At 40.1% G+C, this 24,864-nt stretch overlaps 1 protein-coding gene and 1 long non-coding RNA gene across 2 annotated transcripts in view; both read left to right on the forward strand.

Annotated features, from left to right (window-relative positions):
* Positions 1-6,934, forward strand: part of ZNF248 (zinc finger protein 248) — a 19,388-nt gene extending 12,454 nt beyond the window's left edge. Inside the window, exons 4-6 of the mRNA XM_019666580.1 lie at positions 874-1,021; positions 1,316-1,411; positions 4,724-6,934. Coding sequence (XP_019522125.1) covers positions 874-1,021; positions 1,316-1,411; positions 4,724-6,210 — 1,731 coding nt within the window. The 3' untranslated portion in view covers positions 6,211-6,934. The remainder of the gene's footprint in view (positions 1-873; positions 1,022-1,315; positions 1,412-4,723) is intronic.
* A 6,283-nt stretch (positions 6,935-13,217) lies between these two features.
* LOC109395538 (uncharacterized) lies at positions 13,218-24,396 on the forward strand. The gene is made up of 3 exons (XR_002126680.1): positions 13,218-13,257; positions 20,451-20,619; positions 21,826-24,396. It is a non-coding gene; the product is annotated as an uncharacterized LOC109395538 (long non-coding RNA).
* Positions 24,397-24,864: the final 468 nt, after the last annotated feature.

The raw sequence follows: 24,864 nt of genomic DNA on the forward strand, positions 1-24,864 counted from the left end.
GCCCAGCTCCAGGTTGAGCTGTTGTTCAGCATCTTAGCTGTAGAGGGCAGTGTCACTGGCCCTCATATGTGGGATCCGAACTGGGACCCTCTGGCGTTCCAAGCCAGCTCTTAACCAACGCGCCACTCAGCCGGCCCCATATTTTCATCTTTTATTGAACATATTAATCATAATTCATTTTGAAGTTCTTGTTGATCAATTCTAATATCTGGGTCTGCTTTTATTGTCTATTTTTTTCTTTTGGTCCTTGTCTCTTCACAGAACATGAAAATTTTTATTGGATGCCAAACATTGTTTTAACAACAGAAAAATTGGTAGAGGCTCTAGAAAATGATCTCTTTTAGAAGAGAGGATTCATCCTTTTCTTTGGGCAGGTAGAATGCAGGCCTGGCCACGTTAATCAGTTATAAGTTGAGCTTGAACAAGGTCTGTCTGCAGCATATTCATTTGAATGCCACTATTCATTTTAGCAACTGAAAGTTTTACTTCTTCAATGAAAGTTAACTTAAAAATTTAAAAGATAATAATGAAAGAACTAACTTGTCTTGGTAACTCCATTTCCTTGGTGATCCCAGTCTACTTTGTGCGCACTGCTACCTCCTGCAATGTCTGATTTAATAAATATTAATATATATGTCTCCTTATCTGGTCATAAGCACTTTAAGAACAGGAACTGGGTTTGTTTTCATCAGTAATATTTGTAGCAGGACAGTTCCAGGCCCTGAGTGGAAACTCAATTTGTACAGATACTCTTTCATCTTACATAGGATAGCACAAAAGAAGGCATCCTATATGTCAATTTTTAGTAAACCCTAAAGAGATTAGTTCTTTTAAATCTTTTCCTCATTGTATTATTCTGATGATTCCCTATAGAAAAAGAATACACCATTAAAGGAACCAGTGTCATTCAAAGATGTGTGTGTGGACTTCACCCAGGAAGAATGGTATCTGCTTGATCCTGCTCAGAAGATACTACACAGAGATGTAATGCTGGAAAATTACAGCCACCTTGTTGCAATAGGTAAGATTTTTTTTCCATGTGCCCACCAGTACCATGCATTTCTCAGTTGATGAAACACATGAACTTCCTGTAGAGTTTTTTAATTTGAAGCTTGAGATTCAAGGTCCTGAGATGAATGATCCCTTTTGGTCACGTTTAATAAAGAATGCTGTGTTCTTACCTCTTCAGAGGTTGGTTCATTTGGGCACCTCCTTTGGACAGCTCCTGAAGCTGTACCTTTCTTCCCTATCATTTTTTCAGAGTCCCTAAAGCCAGGCTATGTAGCCATAGCCTTGTATTATTTTCTCTTAACAGGATATTGTATTACTAAGCCAGACGTGATCATCAAGATAGAACAAGGAGAAGAGCCCTGGATATTAGAGCAAGGATTCCCAAACCAGTGCTGCTTGGGTGAGTTCACGAGTTCACAGACAGATGGAAGCCAGAGGAAATGGGATCTTAGGCCATTGGATTAGGGTTTATTACCTTTCAAATATTTTTTAGGAATTTCTTTCTGTAGCCCCAGACTTTTAGAAGTGACTAAGCAACAGATGGCCCACATCCCTCTATGACCTTAATCACATTCCTCCATATGTCATTTTCCCTCATAAATGCTTTCCTTTGTTCTTTAACATTTTAAGAGTGATTTACCTATACCTGTCATTCAAACTCAGTTGGCTTCATCTTAGATAATTTTTCTTGATAGTGTATCTTTTAGAATTGTCCACCTTCCCTCTGTTGTCTTTGGACACCTTTTGTTAGCTGGTATGTTTTCATGCAGTGCTTCCATAATCACTCACTATGATCCAGTTAGGTTTTTAGGTAATTAAAAGAATAATGTCCCTGCTATCAAAATGTATATTACAGTGAGGGACAAAAAGCATGCATGCATGTGTGTGTGTAGATATATGTGCGTGTGTGTACATACAGTGTTGGGTACTGTAAAGAGAGTTAAAACAGTGGAAAGGGGGATGAGGATTGATGGCATGTGCTCTTTGGTAAGCAAGTCAGAGAGAGCCTTTCTGATAAGTTCAGGAGAGGTGAGACTAATGACATGAGAAATGTGACTGAGGATTCTGAGTATTTCAGGCAAAGGGAACATCAGGTACTGAACTCCTCAGACAGATGTGTTCTTTTCTCTCTTTTTCTTTTTAAAGATTTTATTGGGGAATTGGAGGAGGGGAACAGCGTTGGGGAATCGGGGCAGGAGAATAGACAAGTTGCTGTCCTTTTGTTCCTCAGTCTAGTTGCGGAGGACGTCACTTCACTGGCCCATGTTGGTATTATCATTGTGTTCTTCCCGGGTGAGGCAATCGCTCACGGGCCATTGGATGGCCGCCCACGGCGGCTCATGGCTGCTCACAAAAGTGCACGCCAGCTGCCAGTCAGCCCCACTGCAGCCTATGCCATTGCCAGTGACTCACGGCAGCCCAGCTCCAGGTCGAGCTGTTGTTCAGCATCTTAGCTGTAGAGAGCCCAGCATCACTGGCCCTCATGTGGGATCTGAACTGGGGCCCTGCTGCTCAGAGCTGGTGTCCCAAGCCAACTCCTAACCAACGTGCCACTCAACCGGCCCCAGACAGATATGTTCTTAGGGTGTTTGAAAGATGGCAAGGGGGCCAGCATGGCTGGAGACAAGTGGGCGTGGAGAAGATTGATAGGAGATGATATCATAAGTAGCATGGACCATGGTAGATATGTTAATTTTATTTGCGTGATGCGAGAAAGTCATGTTTTTCATGTTTTGGTTTTTTTGTAAGTGTAAATCAGATTAAGACATCAGATCTGATTTATAATTTAAAAGGGTCTGCCTGACTTCTGCACAGCGAGTACACTGTGGCGGGTGGGTGGTGCTTAGGCATGAGCAAGGGGGGAGTACCAGTTAGGTGCTCCAGTAAGTAGGCTGTTAGGTGCTCCAGATAGGAGAGGATAGTGGCTAAGGCTGTTCTGGAAGTGCTAAGCAGTGGCAGATTTGTACAGAAATCTGGAAGGTGAGAGCAAGAGGATTTGCTGTTGGATTGAATGTAGAGTGTGAGAGAAAGAGAGGATGCAGGCACGACTCTAGTGATTTGTCTCCAGCATAAAGGATGAATTAGGGTGCCATTTACTGAGATAGAGAAAATTAGAGAGGAGAGATTATAGGGCAATTATTACAAATTTACATTTGGACTCAAGAAGCTTGAGATAACTTAAAACCTAGCCCAGTGTATTGAGTAGGAGGTTGGATATATACAAGTATGGAGTCCAGAACCAGAAGTAGCCATCTGAAAGGCATCAGTCCCAGACGGTGTCAGAGGCGTGGGCTGAAGGACACCTTTTAGATCAGATGCTGCAAACTTTTAGAAGGCTGGATAGTAAATATTTTTTACTTAGTGGCCACATGTGTCTTTAGTTGCCACTGCTGCTTCTCCTTTCGCCTCTTTCTTCCACCTCTTCAGTGTTCCTGACTGCCTCTTCCATCTTTTTCCCTCCAAACGTGTAAAACCATTCTTAGTTCAAGGACCATTGCTTGCAGGCATAGTTTGCTGACTCCTTTTCTAGAGAGTGGTTGGGAGAGAAGTAGTCTTGGTGTAACACTTTTACAAGGCTGTAAATCCGTTAGATCTTAGCATTGGAGGAGACTGATTGACAAGGAACAGACTGTGTGACATGAAAACCAGACAGCCTGCTTTCTAGGAGTTCAATAGGGATTGTCTCTACCTGTTAACCACCTTAAGTGGTGACCTGGGTCACTCTACTCAACCTGTTATCCCTTCCTGCCAGTCTCTTCAGACACCTGTGGTTGTTTTCTTTTGAAGACCACCTTCTACATCTCTTCATTTTCCCACTTTTCACTGATATCACTTAAAATCAGATCTGTGTCTGCGTTTTTGCATTCCTGGCTTGATCTAATTCCTAAATGGTTTTTTTTGTTTGTTTTTGTTTTTACCTAAAGCATCCAGTGTATCTTTTACTAGCCTGATAAAGTTGCTCCCTATTAATAAATGAAATTAAAGTTGTCTTTTATTGACTATTATGTTGTGGTCCTATTCTACCTATCTCTGTTGCTTGCACACCATGTTTTGAATTTGTTTCACCCTCCCTAGCTTGCCTCTTATAGCATTATGAAAAATAATTATTCCTTGTGAATTAAATTAAAGCAAAATCTAGATCCTGGGTTATAGGACTATTCTTTTGAACCTGAGGAAGCTGGTGTTTTCAGAAATTTAGTTTGGTCTTGATGTGTAGAGTCAAGGTATGTACTCTAGTAGGAATCCTACTCCAATAATCTGTGTATGAGGGGATTAGGACTAAACTATGCTCTGTCTACCAAACACAGTTCATCCTCTGAAAGCCCTTGTCTACTAATCTTTACTGTCATTTTATTTGGTGTTTAATGTCTCTTTTGGGTTCACCCCATTTTCTGAGTTTCCCTGTCTCTGAATCAGCCACTCCCCAGTTCCCTGTGCTTTGAATTTCATTTCCTTTTTTCTGTTTAGTTTTGAAGGTTATATTTCAAAAGTATTAAATGTCATTGCCAGTTTCCTTTCCTTGTTCCCACTGAAGCATGTATTTTCCACTGAAACTAGAAGGGTAAAGGAAATGCACACTTGGATTTAGTTCACACCAGGAAATTGAGCCTAAAACAAAGAATTGATAGTGTAATTGGGCATTTGTGTAAAAGTCCAATTCCATTAGAAATGTACTGGATTCATAAGATGTGGTTATTTTTCTCATTTCTAGAAGACTGGAAAGTTGATAACCTGATAGAAAGCAGCCAGAAAAATCAAGATGAACATTTTTGTCAACTTGCTTTCACCACCAACAAAACATTAAGTATAGATGGTGGTGACAGAGTAAAGAAAACTTTCAGTCTGGGTGCAGACTGTGTTCCTTCAAGAAATTTTCCATATAAGATATGTGATTCATGTGAAATGAGTTTGAAGACTATGTCAGGCTTAATTATTAATAAAAACTATTGTGGAAAGAAGCCTGATGAATATAATGTATATGAGAAATTGCTTCTTGATATTAGGTATGAGAAAACTCTTACTGGAGGGAAATCTTATAATCAAAAAACAAATATCCTCAGTCATAGCCAAGATCTCACTCAGCTAATTTTTGACCAGCCTTTTAAATATAATGAAAATGGACAGGGCTTCCATGAGGAGGCAGCCTTTTTCACAAACAAGAGAGCTCAGATAGGGGAGACACTCTGTAATTATAATGAATGTCAGAGAACCTTCATCCAAAGTTTAAAGCTCAATTTATCTCAGAGAACTCATTTGGAAATGGAGCCATATGAATGTAGTATTTGTGGGAAGTCCTTCTATATGGATTTAAGATTGGGACACCAGAGTGCTCTGACAGGGCAGAATCCTTATGACTATAATGAATATGGGCAAATTTTCTGTGACAGTTCAAGTTTGATTATCCATGAAGGAACTTATGCAGGAAAGGTTCCCCATGAATATAAAGTAAGTCACAAAACGTGGATAAAGTCAGCCCTCTTTAAACATCGGATAGTGCACATGGGGGATAAACCTTACGAGCACAAGGAAAATGGAAATTTCAACAAGAAGTCACATTTCACCCAATCTCGAAGAGCTCACTCAGGAGAAAAAACATTCGAATGTGCTGAATGTGGGAAAACATTCTGGGAGAAGTCGAACCTCACTCAACATCAGAGGACACACACAGGAGAGAAACCTTATGAATGTACTGAATGTGGGAAATCCTTTTGTCAGAAACCACATCTTACCAACCATCAGCGAACACATACAGGAGAAAAACCTTATGAATGTAAGCAATGTGGAAAAACGTTCTGTGTGAAGTCAAACCTTACTGAACATCAGAGAACTCACACAGGAGAGAAACCCTATGAATGTAATGCTTGTGGAAAATCCTTCTGCCACAGGTCAGCTCTAACTGTACATCAGAGAACGCACACAGGAGAGAAACCCTTTATATGTAATGAATGTGGGAAATCTTTCTGTGTGAAGTCAAACCTCATTGTACATCAAAGAACTCATACAGGGGAGAAACCTTATAAATGTAATGAATGTGGGAAAACCTTCTGTGAGAAATCAGCTCTCACTAAACATCAGAGAACTCACACAGGGGAGAAACCCTATGAGTGTAATGGATGTGGGAAAACCTTTAGTCAGAGGTCAGTACTCACTAAACATCAGAGAATTCACACAAGGGTGAAAGTTCTCTCAACATCCTGAATGTTCAGAAACCTTCATCTACCCTTTCAAATTCATTATACAAAATTTTTAAATGAGATTAGTGAAACGCAAAAAACCCAAATTACTAAAAAGTGACATCTTATTGTACTCAGATAATACTAGAATAAAACCTTATTCATGTTTTAAACATGTGAAAGCTTTCAAGAAAAATTAAAACGTTTCATCAGAAAATTTGTACTGAGAGGAAATTCATTAAGTAATGTAAAAATTTTCATCTAGAAATTGTTGTGTAGTTTCATATTCCAGATGTGATACCAAAATTTTATTGTAAATATAATGGGTGATATTCATTTATACCAATAATCACAATGTAATTTGAAGCTAAAAAAATGTTGAATGACAGCAGCATTAAACTTTATGTGAAGAGTCCCTAATGTTTGCAGGCCTTATGTGAGTATGCCAATATAACAAATTTGAGGTATGCTTGATTTGTATATCAGAGCCCAACATGCTTTTGAAGAGAAAACATGAACACTTAGTTAAGTATTATGGTCTATATTAATATTTCACACACTAAATACCACCAGTGTCTTTATAGGCTGACATAATTATATATATACATATAAATGTATTTATACACACAGTGGTGTGATAGCCTAAGCTCCTACTGGCTTGTGAGTACCGCTGATTGTTAAATTTTCAGGAATTTTGTGAGCCAGTTGTTAAACACAGTCATTATTTAAAAATTAAATTATATTAAAAACAAAGGTAATAAATATTAAACATTCATCACTTCCTAATTATTTTATAACATTTCGCTATTTTCTTTGTTCTTTAGGTTACTTATATTGAATCTGCATGGAAAAAATACTGTATAATGGTGTGCTACTGCACTTCTCTTCCCACCTCTGTATTCAGTGCCGTCATGTTGGTAGCTTGGCTTTAATGGGAGTATTTACACCACGGAAACTGGCAAACTACAATTGAGGGTTTTCATTTTCTCAGTGAACCTATTGTCCAATATTTACCAGCACACCACTGTGGGTATAAGAAAATATATTTGGAAAATTTAAAGTACAAACCACATACCCTTTCTCCTATTTGCTGACATAAATACATGACTATGACCATTACTGCTGAGCTGTTTCTTCAATAAAGAAGCCAAAATATGTTTTTGTGAGGTTTTTAACTACCTCTGCATCAGCTCTATTTTCAGTACTTTCTGAGTCACTTTAGAGTGTGGCCAGTATGTATTATTTTACATTCACATCACCTAGCTTTCCTCTGACTTTTTTTGCATATATGAATGAGTATGACCTTAATTACTGAACTACCACTTCCATTTAAAAGCCAAGTAATATTTTTCTGAGTTTTTTCAGCTGCTCCTGGGTCTGTCAATACTGTAAATGCTGTTAATAACAATGATACATAAATTTCACAAAGGTTAACATCAGTTATATAGAGTAATACTGCTGTCTACAAATAAAAAATAATGGTGTGTAATGAAATGCCTCTTACATACCCTTGGTATTTCGTTGCTGTATCTATCTATTTAGGCATGATATGCATAACCTGAGTTGTATGTAATCCAAGAACTGTGTTTGTATTTCATATTATAGAGTTCCATATTCTGTCCCTGTTGCCTTTGTCCTCCTGTTTCTTACGCTTCCTTGCAATGTGTTGATAAGCAGTTTCAAGAGACTCTACTTACTTGGCTCTATTTTGTCTTTGTCCATGCTTCCCCAGATGATTTAGGGTAAATCCAGATTAGTCTGAGCTAATCATGGAGATTCTATTCTAATGATTTTATTGGAATGGATATGTGAGCAGTGAGATGTTTGGAAAATATTCTGCAGTGCTTCAGGGAAAGAGCTAAACAATAAAATATTGTCATGACACGAGGAGACATGAGAAGAGATTGATTGTCTCTATTCTGCTGGAATTTTTCACATCTGTACGTTATGCCAGATTATAGTCTGTGGCCCTAAAGGGTAATAGCCTGAAGATAACAGTACACAAGATGGGAAAAGCCTGGCTCAGAGGTGACATCACTGAGCTAGACAACTCCATCTGGATCAGCTCTCTATTAGGACCTTATATATTACTGCGATAATAATGATTTCTTTTTTTTTTTTTTTTTTTAAGATTTTTATTGGGGAATTGGGGGGATGGGAACAGTGCTGGGGAATTGGGGAAAGGGGAACAGACAAGTTGCTGTCGTTTTGTTCTTCAATCTAGTTGTGGAGGATGTTGCTTCACTGGCCCAAGTTGGCACCATCATTGCGCTCTTCTCTGGTGAGGCAGATCAGTCACCGGCTTCTGGACGGCCGCTCACTGCGGCTGCTGGCCGCTCACGCTGGCTGCTGGCCACACACGGTAGCCCATGGCAATCCACTGCTACAGAGACTGCAGCCCACGCCGTCACCGGCGACTCATGGCAGCCCAGCTCCAGGTTGAGCTGTTGTTCAGCATCTTAGCTGTGGAGGGCAGTGTCACTGGCCCTCATATGTGGGATCCGAACCGGGGCCCTCTGGCATCCCAACCGAGTTCTTAACCATCGCGCCACTCGGCCGGCCCAATAATGATTTCTTATTCATAGGGCTGTCTATTACTTAGAGCTGAAGGCATTCCCCCTGATACAGACAAATTCTTTTCTAAGTGTTGATGTTCTATATAGCGATTTGGGGGAAGAATTACTTCTTTTGACAAGTTAATATAGGGATGGGTCTTTGTATCAGCCACGGTTCTGGTGAAAAACAGAATTTGAGAAGATTTTAATGGCAGACTTATACAGCAGTGTGGGCCAAGAACAAGGGACATTGAAGCATTGAGAGACTAACATCGCCAGGAAGCTATTACCATTCTAAATGCTAAAGGGGCAAAGCTGCTGTCTTGGAGGAGGGACCACCTCGTGGGAGATATTGTCAGCACTGGAATTGTGGCATCAAATTGCTGGTGCCTCCCTTTGGAGAACCCAAACAGATGCCATCTTCAAGTGAGCCCAAGTGGGCACACAGGAGGTCTGGGTGGAGCCAATGGAGAATAAACAGCACATATTTTTTATTCCTGTAAATTCCTATGTAAAGGCTCAATATTAGAAACTTATTCTACTAGTTGAAAGTTAAGTGTTTCTGCTTTGTTGTGCTATTGTGTCATAAGTAAATTCCTTTTGGAATTGAGCACTGTGGCAGGTATGTCTATGACATGTGTGAAGTAGACATGCAAAATTGCATTTTGCATACATCCATCTGTGGTGTTTCTTGTAACATGTGATATGAGGTGAGCAGCTCACTATTCTAAATAAATAGTCAGTTGCCCCTGCACTGTTTGATTAATTCACCCTTTTTCTTGTTGGCTTGATGTGGGATTTTTACCATGTCCTTGCAGGACATTTGGTCCTGTCCAAAACATCCACTGAGACATTTGGTCCACATCAAAAGGTCCTTGGTATTTTGACCTATACAAAGCATCCATTGAAACATTTGGTCCATGATTTGTTAAGTAATACTCTTAGAAACATTTAACTTTATTAAAATTTTATTATTTTATTGTAATTCATGACAAATTTGGATTTGACATTTATTTTTGTTCTTCCTTGTCATGAAGTTCACCATGGTTACTCGTAAGTCAATGATCAGTTGCTCTAAGATGTATATCAGCCTGATTATTGGCTTTATATTTGTTATATCAGTTAACAGTTTTGGTTATACAAATTTGATTTGTCAGTATCATCATGAAGTTGGTGAGTGTATTTGAGTATGACCATCAAGAGCCTGGGTGATAACTTGTTTATTGCTTTGCTGTTTATCTTTCTTTTTTTTCTTTTTTCTTTTTTTTTTTTTTTTAGCTGAGCCATCCTGCCACCTGTTGGCAGCTCAGCTCGGGCCGGGCATGGAACCGCTGTTGCTCAGAGCTCAAACTCTTGAGCGAGCTCTTAACCAACTGAGCCACTCGGCCGGCCCCTTGCTGTTTATCTTTTAACACTTTAGTAAATCTCCAAATGGAAGGATGATGTACACCATCAGTTTTGAAATTTGCTTCGTCAGCCTTCCACGGTGGTGTTTATCCTTTACTCACCCTTCAGTACTGATCTGTAAACATTCCAGGTTTCTGGTGGATATCTTGGAGCTTCTGGTCTTCTGCCTCTGCTATGCCTTCCTCAGACATACCCCCTCTCAACATAATCCACTAGGTCATCTAATTTTTTTCTGCAGTATCCACAATGTACTTAAGAGTTTCATTTACATCTTCCAAATGCACAAATGGAAGTCCCAGCAACATGGATGCAGTTATGGGTGTTACTCTGCGTTGTCATATACACATGTGTTAGACCCAAAATAAGATATTTTCCATCACAGTGGTTGTGAAACAAGCATCCTTGTGCATTTTGTAGTAGTCAAATCACATTCATATTTGCAATCTTGAATTCTGTCATGCACAATGAATGGGTTAATGTGTTTTCTTTCCTGTGCAAATGCAAGTATATATGCATATCTGTAAGTGTCTTCTCGTCTTTCTGTTGTTAGGGCATAAATCAGTGGCATACTATAACCCAATACTGCACTGTATACCGTAAATAACTTAGTGAACTATGTTCGTGCTATCATTGAATAATGTGGTACTGGCACTTAAATATTGAATATTGTCCTAAGTTGTGCAAGTAAGAATTCTTTCATCATTTTGAGCACCAGAATTGTGCATAAGAAGTGGTTCTCTGCATCTGGTCACTTTATACTCCTGTAATTACAATTCCGTGCAATGAAATTAGGTTTGGGGGTCAATGTCTATTTTGAATTCTTTACTTGCCCCTTGAATGAGTTTCTCTCTGGTAGCATTAACAGGACCTCTTCATCATAAATATCATGGAGAGTTCTTTGAAGTACCTGTGATAGTATTACATTTGGTTCTAATGCATGTTGTTTTAACTTATTTAGGGTTTTTCCTTACTTCCCCTTCAATACCCCTTCAATGTTCTGTTGATGTTTTCCTTTCCCATCTTAAATGATTGTTAATGTTATCCAAATCCTGACTACATCTTGCATTGTAGATTCTCCTATCTTCACAGTGTTAGTACCTTTACTGCTGTGTCTGTTAAAGGAATGGAAATGGCAACAAAAACCATTATAATGTAGCATTGGCTTTTCTTTATGTGAGTATACTATTTCTGCCATATTCTGCTAAGAATTTTCAAATAAAGATGTCATATTGCCAAGCAACAGAAGAAGGGTTTTTTGGGGTTTTTTTGTGTTGTCTTCCTAGCTTTCTGACCAATGATTGCTGGTTTACTGCTAGGGGAAATCTTACTAAAGTCTCACAGATTTGACACCCCGTTCACCTGGACTAGATCAGCCAGTAGGTAGGGACCAGGCAAGGGCATAGTCATCATGCTGATTGTCAGGTAAGTGTGGAAGTCACACCCACTAAAACCCCTCCAAATAGTGGCAGACTCTTCTTGCAGTCTACCACAGTTATAATTCTATACAACATCAATTCAAGGGAAACATCAGACATTAAACCTGAACAATGGGATAGTTATAGGGTGGTTTATTAGATACCTTGTATTCCCCCCATGTAAACTATTAAACCCAGCTGCTATGTGGTAAGAGCCACACCCATTCTCATGCCTGAACAAGCCAGATGCTTTATTTGACTAAGCTTCTCCTTATTGAACAACAAACAGCCATATCCAACAAGATGCCCAGTGACATATTAACAGTGCTGTGCCTCAAGAGATCCCACCCTTGACTTGTCATTCTCTGTGCATTTCTCTTAATTGTACTACTCTTCCCCACTACATATAATTAAATCCTGCTCTCCTGCAAGATGTGAACCCCAACTCATCTACCTAACCCTATGTGCCATTACCATCTAGCATACCAAGGCAAGAAGGGTTATTATTGGCAATACAGCCACAACACAACCATTGGACCAATAAAACATGATAGTATTTTTTCATGTATTAATCCTGTAAACCAAAAGTATAAATAAATATTAGGGGCTATTTGAACCTAGGATGTTTTCTAAGCATGAACTTTTTTCACAGGACCAAATATGCTGATGGATGTTTTTGATAGGATAGATTTCAAGACATTCTGGTGTGGACCAAATGTCTCAATGGATGTTTTGGACAGGACCAAATGTCCACTAATCTTATCATGTACTTAAATTTTATGTAGTGGCAATTGCTTTTGTCTGCTCAATGCAATTTTTTTTTTAAGATTTTGGGGAATTGGGGGAGGGGAACAGACAAGTTGCTGTCCTTTTGTTTTTCAGTCTAGTTGTGGAGGATGTCGCTTCACTGGCCCATGTTGGTATTGTGATCATTGTGCTCTTCCCGGGTGAGGCAGATCAGTCGCCGGCCAATGGATGGCAGCTCAAGGCAGCTCACGCTGGCTGCCGGCCACTCACGGTAACTCACTGCAGCCCCATTGCAGCCTATGCTGTCACCGGCGACTCACGGCAGCCCAGCTCCAAGTCGAGCTGTTGTTCACCATCTTAGCTGTAGCGGGCATAGCGTCACTGGCCCTCAGGTGGGATCTGAACTGGGGCCCTGCTGCTCTGAGCTGGCATCCCAAGCCAACTCTTAACCAATGCACCACTCGGCCGGCCCAAATTGGTTCTTAATATCCTGTCCTATACCTGGAGTCCATAGCTTGGGACCTTCTCTGGGCTCAGTTTTCTTATCTACAAAATAGGGGTAGTTACCCCCATCTGAGAGAATGAGCTTTACCATGAGTTTATTTCCAATAACACACAGCTGGGGTAGCAATACTTATACAAGATGAAATAGACTATAACAAAAGCTATACCTTGCAAGAGACAAAGAAGGATCTAGTAATCCCACTCCTGGGTATTTATCAAAAGAAACCCAAAACACTACTTCAAAGGGACATGTATATCCATATGTTTTCATTGCAGCATTATTTACAGTAGGAAAGATACGGAGGCAACCTGCATGTCCATCAATGGATGAATGGATAAAGAAGATGTGGTACCTACATACAACGGAATATTAGCCATAAAAAAGAATGAAATCTTGCCATCTGCAACAACCTGGATGGACCTAGATGGAGGATATTGTGCTGAGTTGAGTAAGACAGACAAATGCTGTGTGATTTCACTTATATGTGGAATCTAACAAACAAACAAAACAGAAACAAATAGACACAGAGAACATTTTGATGGTTGCCAATGTAAGAGGCATTGGGGGGTTGGTGAAAAAGGGGAAGATATTAAGTTGTTAGGTACAAAATAGTCATGGGGATGTAAAGTATAGCATAAGAAATATAGTCAATAATATTGTAATAACTATGGTGTCAGATGGATTCTAGATTTATCAGGGTGATCACAAGTTATATAAAAGTCTAATCATTATGTTGTCCATTGAAACTAATACAATAGTATGTCAATTGTAATTGAAAAATTGAAAATGTTAATAAAATAAAAAAAGAAACTGAAGAAGATCCAATTAAATGGAAGCATTTACCATGCTCATGGATAGGAAGAAGTACATAGTTAAAATGCCTATACTGCCCAAAGCAATCATAAATTCAGTGCAATCCCTATCAAAATACCTATGGCATTTTTTCACAGAACTAGAACAAACCATCCTAAAATTTGTATGGAACCATAAAAGACCTTGAATAGCCATGGCCGTCTTGAGAAAGAACAAAGTTGGAAGTATCATGCTACCTGATATCAAACTCTACTATGAGGCTATAGTAATCAAAACAGCATGGTATTGACAGCAAACCAGACACACAGAGACATAATAGAGAGCCCAGAAATAAACCCACATCTATATGGTCCTTTAATCTATGAGAAAGGAGGCAAGAATATACAATGGGGTAAAGGCAGTCTATTGAATAAGTGATGTTGGGAAAACTGGACAGACACATGCTAAAAAAGAAAAATGAAACTGGACCACCTTACACCATATACAAGAATAAACACAAAATGGATTGAAAACTTAAAAGTCATACCCAAATTCATAAAACTAGAAGAAAACATGGGCAGTAAACTCACTGACATTGTTATTAGTAATTTTTTTTCTGATATATCACTTCAGGCAAGAAAAACAAAAGAAAAGATAAATAAATGGGACTATATCAAACTAAAAACTTTTTGCACAGCAAAGGAAACCACCAAAACGAAAAGATAACCTGAATGGGAGAAGATATTCACCAATGATACATCTGATAAGGGGTTTATATTCCAAATTTATATAGAACTCATACAATGGAATATTACTCTGCCATAAAAAGAATGAAATCTTACTATTTGTGACAACATGGATGGACCTAGAGGGTATTATGCTAACTGAAATCAGTTAGATTGAGAAAGACATACCATATAATCTTATGTGTGGAATCTAAAGAACAAGATAAACAAAATAGAAGCAGACTCATAGATACAGAGAACAAACTGATGGTTGCCAGATAGGAGGGGATTTGGCAGGCTGGGTGAAAAAGGTGAACAGATTTAAGAAGTACAAATTTGTAGTTATTAAATAGTCATGGGGATATAAAGTACAGCATAGGGAATATAAGCAATAACATTACAATAACTATGTTTAGTGCTAGATGGAAAAGACTAAATTGGGGGATCACTCCGTAAATTATGTAAATGTCTAACCACATGCTGTTCACTGGAAACTAATATAAAATAATATTAATTGAAAAGTTAAAAAATGAAATTGGTCTTGGCAATGATTTAGATATACCACCAAAAGCACAAGTCATAAAAGCAAAAATCAACAAGTAGGACTATGTTAAACTAAAAAGCTTCTACATGGCAAAAGAATCAAAATGAAAAGGGAACCTACAGAACTGGAGAAAATGTTTGCAAACCATATATCTGTTAAGGGATTAATACCCAAAACATAACAGGAATGCATACAACTCCATAGGGAAAAGAAAAACATAATCTGATTAAAATATGAATACAGGAACTGAATAGACTATTTTTTTTAAGATTTTTTTTTTATTGAGGAATTGGGGAAGGGGAATATTGTGCTTTTCCAGGACCCATCAGCTCCAAGTCCAGTTGCCACTTTCAATCTAGTTGTGTGTGTGTGTGTGGGGGGGCAGCGCAGCCCACCATCCCATGTGGGAGTCAAACCTGCAACGTTGTTGCACACTGAGCCATACAGCCTCCCCTCCGCAGCTTGCAGCTCCTCAGCTCAAGGTGCCATGTTTAGTCTTAGTTGCTGGGGGTGGGGAGGAGAGGAGGCCCCAGCCCACCATCCCATATGGGTGTTGAACTGGAAACCTTGCTTCCAAGAGCACATGCTCCCACTAGCTCAGCGGCAGCTCAGCTCGGGTGCAGCTCACTGGCCCATGTGGGAATCGAACCAGCGACCCTGTTGCTCAGCGCTCGCGCTCTTAACCAACTGAGCCACTCGGTGGCCCCAGGGAATAGTTGTTTTAGAGAAAGCAATCACTAAGAAAATAACTGAGAAAAATAATGAAATCATTAAAGAATAAACAACCTGGTTACTCCATATAATGGAATATTATTCATCAATAAAAAGAAACACTATAGGGCCGGCCAAGTGGCGCGATGGTTAAGAACTGGCTTGGGATGCCAGAGGGCCCCAGTTCAGATCCCACATATGAGGGCCAGTGACACTGCCCTCCACAGCTAAGATGCTGGACAACAGCTTAACCTGGAGCTGGGCTGCTGTGAGCCGCCGGCAACGGCATAGGCTGCAGCCCCTGTGGCAGTGGGTTGCCATGGGCTACCATATGTAGCCAGCAGCCGCAGTGAGCGGCCGTCCAGAAGCCGGCGACTGATCTGCCTCTCCAGGGAAGAGCTCAATGATGGTGCCAACTTGGGCAAGTGAAGCAACGTCCTCCACAACTAGACTGAAGAACAAAACGACAGCAACTTGTCTGTTCCCCTTCCCCCAATTCCCCAGCACTGTTCCCATCCCCCCAATTCCCCAATAAAAATCTTTAAAAAAAAAAAGAAACACTATAAAGCCATGAAAAGAAATTGAGGAACCTTAAGTGTATATTGCCAAAAGAAGGTAGCAAGTAATTGAAATTAAAAAAAAATCATTAGATGGGTTCAGTAGCAGAATGGAGATAACATAGGTGAGTCAGTTAACTTGAAGATAGATCAATAAAAGCTACCCAGTATGAGGAAGGGGGAGAATAATGACCAAAAAAAACAAACAAAAAAAACATTTTATGAACAGAGAGACCTGTAGGAAAATAAAATGCCTAACATTTAGTCCTAGAAGGGAGAAGAACAAGTTTGTTGTTTTAAAAAAAAATTGGCATATGATATAAACCTACTGTCTCAAGAAGGTTAGTGAATCCCTAATAAGATAGACCCAAATAAATACATATCTAGATATATCATAATGAAAATGCTGAAAACCACAGACAAAAGTAAAATATTACCCATAAGGGAAGAATGATTTGAATAACTACAAATTTCTCATAAACAGAAATGATGGAGCCCCGGAAAAAAGTGGCACATTTTCAAAGTGCTGAGAGAGCTGTGAACCTGGAATTTTAAATTCAGAAAAACTATCCTTCAGAAATGAAGGTGAAGGGCCGACTGAGTGGCTCAGTTGGTTAAGAGCTAGCTCAAGAGTTTGAGCTCTGAGCAACAGCAGTTCGAATCCTGGCCCGAGCTGAGCGGCTGAAGAGCTGCCAACAGGTGGCAGGATGGCTCAGCTTAAAAAAAAAAAAGAGTTACTGGGAGAAATGAAGGTGAAATAAAGACATTATCAGCTGAGGAAAAACTAAGAGAATGCATTGCATATTAACCTGCATTTAAAAAATTGCTAAAGGAAGTTCTTTAGACAGGGTAATGATAGAAAAAATTTTGTACCTTCACAATCAAGAAAGAGCAACAGAAATAATAAATATCTAGGTAAACATAATGGACCATTCTCTTCTTGAGTTCTTTAAAACATGTTTGACATTTGAAAGTAAAATTATAATATGGCCTGATTGATTTTTAATACCCGTAGGTGTAACATAGAACAGCACAGTGGGAGAAGAGAACCTATATAGTGAGAAGATTGTTGTTTCAATTCAGGAAGTAAAACACTGATTCTGCATAGTTTGTGAAAAGTTAAGTGTGTATTTTGTATTTCCTAGTGCAACCCTCTAAAAAGTATATAAACAAATAATAGTCAAAATTACAACATATTAAAAAGTGCAATACTAGAATATTTTTGAATAACCCAAAAGATGGCAATAAAAGGGGAAACAGATATAAACAATAGAAGGCACAAAGAGAAATTAAATACTATAATAGACCTAAAACAATATATCAATAACATTAAATGTAATTGGTCTAAACAGATTAATTAAAAGACAAACTCTCAGAATGAATAAGAAGTTCAACTATATGTAGTCTACAGAAAACTCCCTTGAAAATATAATTGATGTAGGTAGATGAAAAGTAAAAAAGACTTTTGAAAAAGATACACCATTGTATGAGAATTTAGAAGGAAAAAGGCCTGCCTGGGGTCATATGATTGGATTCATGGCTTAGGTATGCACTTACTCCCTGGAGGATTGGCTACCCTCCAGGGATGTAAGGAACGAGATGTGGAGCTCTCCCAAGGTCTTCGAGACTGGGCTGAGCTCCAAGGATGAGTCCTAATCAGTGCCATGGGCTAGTCCCGGCTCCTGGCCAGATCCGGGGCTGGTCCTAATCAGTACCATGAGCTAGCCTCAGCTCCTGGCCAGATCTGGGGCTGGTCTCTATTGCTTATGCATATGCCATTTGGCTCTAAGCCGCCTTTGTTAGAAAACCCTTAAGAAGCCCAGGAGGCAGGGATGAGCAGCAGCTCTTCCTCAACAGATTCCACTGTGTTATTGCCTGTGATGCTCAGATTCCGGTGCTGAACTGCCCGTGATGCTTTGATTCCAGTGCTGAATTGGATAAAGGGGCCCTGGTGGTATGATGTAACTATTTTTCTATTTCCCTTGTGACTATTTGCTTACTATTTCCCTTAGCTCTTTCCCTGTTAACAATAAACCTCTTATCTACCCCAAGTGACTTGTGGTGGTGTGTCTTGCATATGGAACCCCAAAATAGAACTCAGCCCGTGCACAGCTATCGATACAGATTAATTATTGATACAAATTGGCGTCACGAACAGGATATGCACAACCAGGGAAGCAATGCCCTTGTTTAAAAAGAAAAGTGAAGTTTTATGTGTGACTTGTGATATTCTCGGCTGGGAAGACGCCCAGTTCTCCTCACTGGCTAGAGAATGGGCCTTAAGGACTGGTCTTAATGAGAACTGGGACGGGAAGTTACAGACTGCTGATCCACCTCGGGTGGTAGAAGTTCTTAAAACCGTCCCTGTTGAGAAAGGAGGGGAGCTGATGGCTGTCGCTCGCCATGGATGGATTTTGTTGACTGCTTATCACCGAATGTGTCAACATGTAAATGGTTTGATTGAGGAAAAATGTGCTTTAGAAAAAGAAACTGCTGATTTGCACAGCAAGCTTACTATGTTACAATGTCAGAATTACATATTGGGTGACCAGGCGCGTGGCTATCAAACTGTTGCTGAGAAGGCGGCTGTCCGCTATGCTCATTATAAGTACAGAAAGAGAAGGGACATACGGAGATTACTCAGATCATCAAAGATTATGTCAATGCTGGAATTATGATCCCCACTACGTCTGCATGGAATAATCCTATTTGGCCAGTCAAGAAAACTGATGGCTCTTGGAGAATGACTGCAGATTATTGGGAGCTAAACAAAGTAACTTCCCCTCTTACTGCTGCTGTGCCAGATACAGTTACTCTAATTGAACACATCCAATCTCACCATGGTACATGGTATGCTGTTATAGATGTTGCTAAAGCTTTCTTTACCATACCCATTGATCCTAAGCAATGGGAGCATTTTGCCTTCACCTGGCAAGGGTGACAATATACCTTTACTAGGATGTGCCAGGGCTACAAATACAGCCCTACAATTTGTCATCGGTTGATTGCAGAACATTTAGATGAATGTGAGATTCACCCCAGTCTCCTTATCACTCATTATATAGATGATATCCTCATACAGGGTCCCACAGAGGACTCTGTAAGGTATTATTTGGAACAGATCGTCACTTATTTGAAACAAAAAGGTTGGGAGATAAATCCCAATAAAATTCAGTGACCGGCTCAAGAAGTAAAATGTTTAGGGATACATTGGAATTTTGGGCATTGGGCCATTCTACCGAAGGCCCAACAGAAAATTTTGGATTTTGCTGTCCCACGAAATAAGAAAGAAGCTCAGAAATTTATTGGTCTTTTTGGATATTGGAGGAATCATATTCCTCATTTGGGACAAATCTTGCAGCCCCCATACAAAGTTACTAGGAAAAAATATGAATTTAATTGGTGGTCTGAATAAGCCCAGGCCTTTGAGGCAGCAAAGGCTGCAACCCAAGCAGCCCTGGATCTTTGGCCCATACGAGAGGGACCATTAGAACTTATGGTTACCGTGGGTTCAGGATATGCTAATTGGAGTCTGTGGCAAAAGCAGGACTCGAAACGGGTCCCCCTCGGTTTGGGGGCATGTAAATTACCTGAAGCTGGGCAGAACTATACTCCATTTGAACAGCAACTGCTTGCAGCATATTGGGCATTAACCAAGACAGAACAACTAACTCTCAACCATGAAGTGGCTTTGAGGCCCAGAATCCCTATCATGCAATGGATCATGAGTGACCCTGTTTCTCATAAGATTGAGCATGCCCAGGAACCCAGCATAATTACATGGAAATGGTATATTCAAAGTAGAGCTAAAACAGGCCCCTCTGGAGTACTGTCTTTACATGAGCAAGTAATAGAAGCCCCAATAAAAGATGATGATTTTCAGCCTATCGCAATTGAGAGGACCAACTCTCCTGTGGTATACAATCATGGTTATAACTCTCTCTCGGCTGAACAGAAGAGACATGCATGGTTCACCGATGGGTCTGCACGATATATTGGCAATACTTGATACTGGAAAGCTGTTACTTATAATCCAGTTAAAAAGATGGTGCTTGAAACCAGCGGTGAGGGAAGAGTAGTCAATTTGCTGAATTACAAGCAGCCTATCAGGCTATGAATTTTAAGAGAGATGATCAATATCATATTTTCACTGATTCATGGGCCGTGGCAAAAGGCTTAGGAACATGGATGCCTAAATGGGAAAAGGACCAATGGAAAATTTATGATAAAGAATTATGGGGGCGCCGATATTTGGAAAGATATATGGGAAATTGCAAAGACCACTAACCTATCTGTATTTCATGTAGATGCTCATGCAAAGAAGACTTCTGTGGAACATGAGTATAATGCTGACGTGGACCGTTTGGCAGCCATAGCTGAAGTAGAACGTTCTACTCCCATCAGTGACGAGACCTTAGCTCTTGCACGATGGATTCATCAAAAAACAGGACATGCTGGCCCCGCCACTATGCACAGGTGGGCACAGGACTGGGGAATAAGTGTACCAATGTCTGATTTTAAAACTACTAAAGAACAATGTACCGCATGTCAATTGGATGAACAAAGGCCTTTGCCTAAAATTGTAACTGGAGAATTACTACGGGGCAAGGCTCCAGTCCAAATTTGGCAAATTGACTATATTGGACCTCTGCCCGTTTCCAAAGGATGTAGATACATCTGTACCTGTGTTGATACCTATTCGGGGGTCCTAATTGCCTGTGCATACAAGCGAGCCACCCAAAATAATACCATTAGAACTCTTGATATTATCGCTCTATATTATGGGATATCCTTACAGATTCAGAGTGATAATGGGTCTCATTTTAAAGGTAAGGCAATTACTGAATATTGTGAAAAGTATAATATAGAGTGGATATACCATATTATCCACAGGCAGCCAGATTAATAGAATGAATGAATGGCCTTCTCAAGGAGAAATTATGGAAAATAGGATCCTCTGCAGGATCTAATTCATATTATCATTGGAAAGATAATCTTTTTGAGGCCTTGCAGCAATTAAATAATTGTGTACTTGGAGAAGGAGGAACTCCTCTCTCTCGTATGATGACTCCGAATTTACAGATTAGGAAAACTAATATATTCCAAACCTTGAAATGGTGGGCAATGCACCTCAATGCTCAAGCTCCCTATACAGGTACAACAGCTTCTGCTGGACATGACCTTCATAATGTAGAGGAAATATGGCTGGATCCCAATACAACTAAGATTGTTTCAACAGGACTAGGTAATAAGATTCCTAAGGGATATTATGGGCAAATAGCCCCATGATCCAGCCTAGCCCAAAAGGGAATTTAAATAATGGCAGGTATCATTGTCTCAGATTACGTGGGTGAAATTAAAGTTCTACTGCATAATGTTTCTAAGGAAACTTTACATTTCATGCCTGGTACTCGGATTGCACAAATACTAATTGTTCCCCATGCTTCTACTGATTACTGGGAAAAATTAGATATTCCCCCCAACGCCACCACTCGATACGGTGGCTTTGACTCAACTGATTACATGGCTGGCACCAAGGTATGGGCCAGGAGACATTCCACTGATCCTCCCAGGGCCGGAGAAGTAATAGCACAAGGAGGCAACAATGTAGTTGTTGTCATGTTCCCCGGACAGGAACAACCCAAAATGTACCCTACTAATCAGTTGTTTTTATGCAATTAGATAATTTTCTGCTGGACTCTGCTGATATGGACGCCTCTGCTGGCGGAGGCATGGACCCCTGGGACCCAGCTGCATCCATACAATGGAACCAGCCCCATAACTCTCCATTGGAGTTGGCTAAATGATGCCAAACCTCGTTCACAAGACAGCTTCAATTGTCCTACGAATCAATGGTGTGTCATTGTCAATGGTACAGTTACAGGCAACAACCTTACTGCATGGATGGACGGCCACGAAAACCCATATCGAATGGCCGTCACTGGTTCTTCACCTATATTTATTAATTTTTCTTCTGCAGTGAATATTTCCTGCTGTACTGCTAATCTCACCCTTTGGCATAATCGATATCGCCACCTGTGTGAAGCAGTTAAAATGTATTACCTCCAATTTAGCCACCATGAACTTTACTGTAGAAGCCTCTCAATTTATTATTTGTAGTAATACAAATTAAACTGAAATTAAAAATTGCACCATTTGGGGCGACTATGTATGGATTTCTGTGCAGAAGCCCCCTCAGAATGCTACTCCTCAAATAGTGTGTACACCGTGCACTTGCACTAATGTTTCTATTGCAGCACCCCAGAAATTGATTCATTTTAACATATCCTTTCCCCCTTTACCTAAATGTAATAGAAGATGCTGTGCTTGGTATGATACTTTGTTGAGTGGTCTTGGTTCTGGATTTGGTATAGCTAATTCTATAGATTTAGAAGCGTTAGCCTCTTGCCTATGAAATACTGGATCAGATGTGTCCCAAGCAGTGACCCTGAATGCTCAATGGCTACTCACAACTGTCACTCCTCATGTTAAGACCCTGCAATATCAACAAGAAATGTTGCAAATTTTTAATGCCTCAAATATTAATCAATTCAAGCTTGATACTAATATTAGTTTCCTATTCAATTGGACAAAATGTTCACTGCAACTGTTATATGTTTTAATTCAGAAAGAAAATGCACAATGTATATTGACACAGGGGGGATACTAGCACTTTGAGGTCAATGTTTCCTATACCCCATAGTTCTAGAATAGCTACTAATAAACCCAATGTAACTTGTACTTCCTTGTGGTACATTGGCACCATAACATGTTATCTCCCCAAGACGACCAAGATGTTATGCTCCTTTCACACCTTACCCATTATCAAAAGAAACTATTTCTTGCAACCCCAAATAGAGGGTACATTTATAGATTCTAGTAATGTTACTTATAAACTTACTGATTGTGTACCTACAGATAGAGGGCCGACTTGTAATGGCTTACTCCGAATAATGGAGCCTTGTTTGTTAACTCATTCTATTAACCTGTGTATTCTTACTGTATATCCCTTGGTTAACTTTTCTGTTCTGTATGAGGTTGAGCCTCAACATGTTTGCTTTGCTAGTTAAAACACTGCTGAGCTACTTGCTATGGGACTGTCTTCTCCATATTCAGGATGTCTGCAGCATCTTGAAGTGCTCCACTGGAACGGTGATGTCTTCTACTTGGTTCCCAATCTAGAGGATGATGAAACTCTTACTTGGATCCCTTGCAGCTTACGCCCTCCAACTACTTATTTGCATCTTGCATTGGCTCAAGTTCTACAGAACTCTCAACTATTGGCTCAACATTTACTAAATAGCACATGAACCCTTGCTGAACATAGGTTGGCTACCACAATTGTGGCCAACCAACTACAAGGACTTTCACATGTTATAGCGCGAGATTCAAATCATAATTGGTATGACTTCTTATTTGGAAGCACTAAGGCTCATAAGTATTTCACTGCTATATTTACTCCTGTAATAATAATCATTGTGGTATTAATCCTCTTATGCTTATGTAACTGTTGGATGTATCGCCATATGCAAACTATATATACTACCTTCATGCTGCGTCATGTACAATCTAATTAGGCCTATTCCCCCAAGCAACCCTACGGCCGAATTGTATGAGAATTTAGAAGGCAAAAGGCCTGCCTAGGGTCATATGATTGGATTCATGGCTTAGGTATGCACTTACTCTCTGGAGGATTGGCTACCCTCCAGGGATGTAAGGGACCAGATGTGGAGCTTGCCCAAGGTCTTCAAGACTGGGCTGAGCTCCAAGGACGAGTCCTAATCAGTGCCACGGGCTAGCCCCGGCTCCTGGCCAGATCCGGGGCTGGTCTCCTGTATTGCTTATGCATACGCCATTTGGCTCTAAGCCACCTTTGTTAGAAAACCCTTAAGAAGCCCCAGGAGGCAGGGATGAGCAAAAGCTCTTCCTCAACAGATTCCGCTGTGTCATTACTCTGAGAAATGCCCATGATGCTCAGATTCCGGTGCTGAACTGCCCGTGATGCTCTGATTCCGGTGCTGAACTGCCCGTGATGCTCAGATTCCGGTTCTGAACTGCCCGTGATGCTCTGATTCCGGTGCTGAACTGCCTGTGATGCTCTGATTCCGGTGCTGAACTGCCCGTGATGCTCTGATTCCGGTGCTGAATTAGATAAAGGGGCCCTGGTGGTATCATGTAACTATTTTTCTATTTCCTTGTGACTATTTACTTTCTATTTCCCTTAGCTCTTTCCCTGTTAACAATAAATCTCTTATCTACCCCAAGTGGCTTGTGGTGGTGTGTCTTGTGTATCGAACCCCAAAATAGAACTCAGTCTGTGCACAGCTATCGATATAGATTAATTATCGATACAACCATGCAAACACTATTCAAAATAAAGCTGGAGTGGCTATGCTAAGGCCAGACAAAATGGACTTCAGACCAAAAGAGGGACACTGAATAATAATAAAAGAGCAAGTAAACAAGAAGACATATCAATCTTAAATGTGTAAGCACTTAACAACAGAGCTCCAAAACACATGAAGCAAAAACTAAAAGAACTGAGAGGAGAAATAGGCAAATTCTCAATTATACTTGGAGACATTAATATTTGTATATCAATAATAAATGTAATAGAGGGAGGAAAATGGCCGCGGTAAGGAAGTCACTGAATTAGCTCGCGCAAACCACGGCAGCGAAAACACAACTCTGCGGGACACGCTGAGCAGCAAAGGGACTCCC

The sequence above is a fragment of the Hipposideros armiger genome, unplaced genomic scaffold (assembly GCF_001890085.2).
Source record: "Hipposideros armiger isolate ML-2016 unplaced genomic scaffold, ASM189008v1 scaffold_476, whole genome shotgun sequence".
In the NCBI taxonomy this organism is placed as follows: Eukaryota; Metazoa; Chordata; class Mammalia; order Chiroptera; family Hipposideridae; genus Hipposideros; species Hipposideros armiger.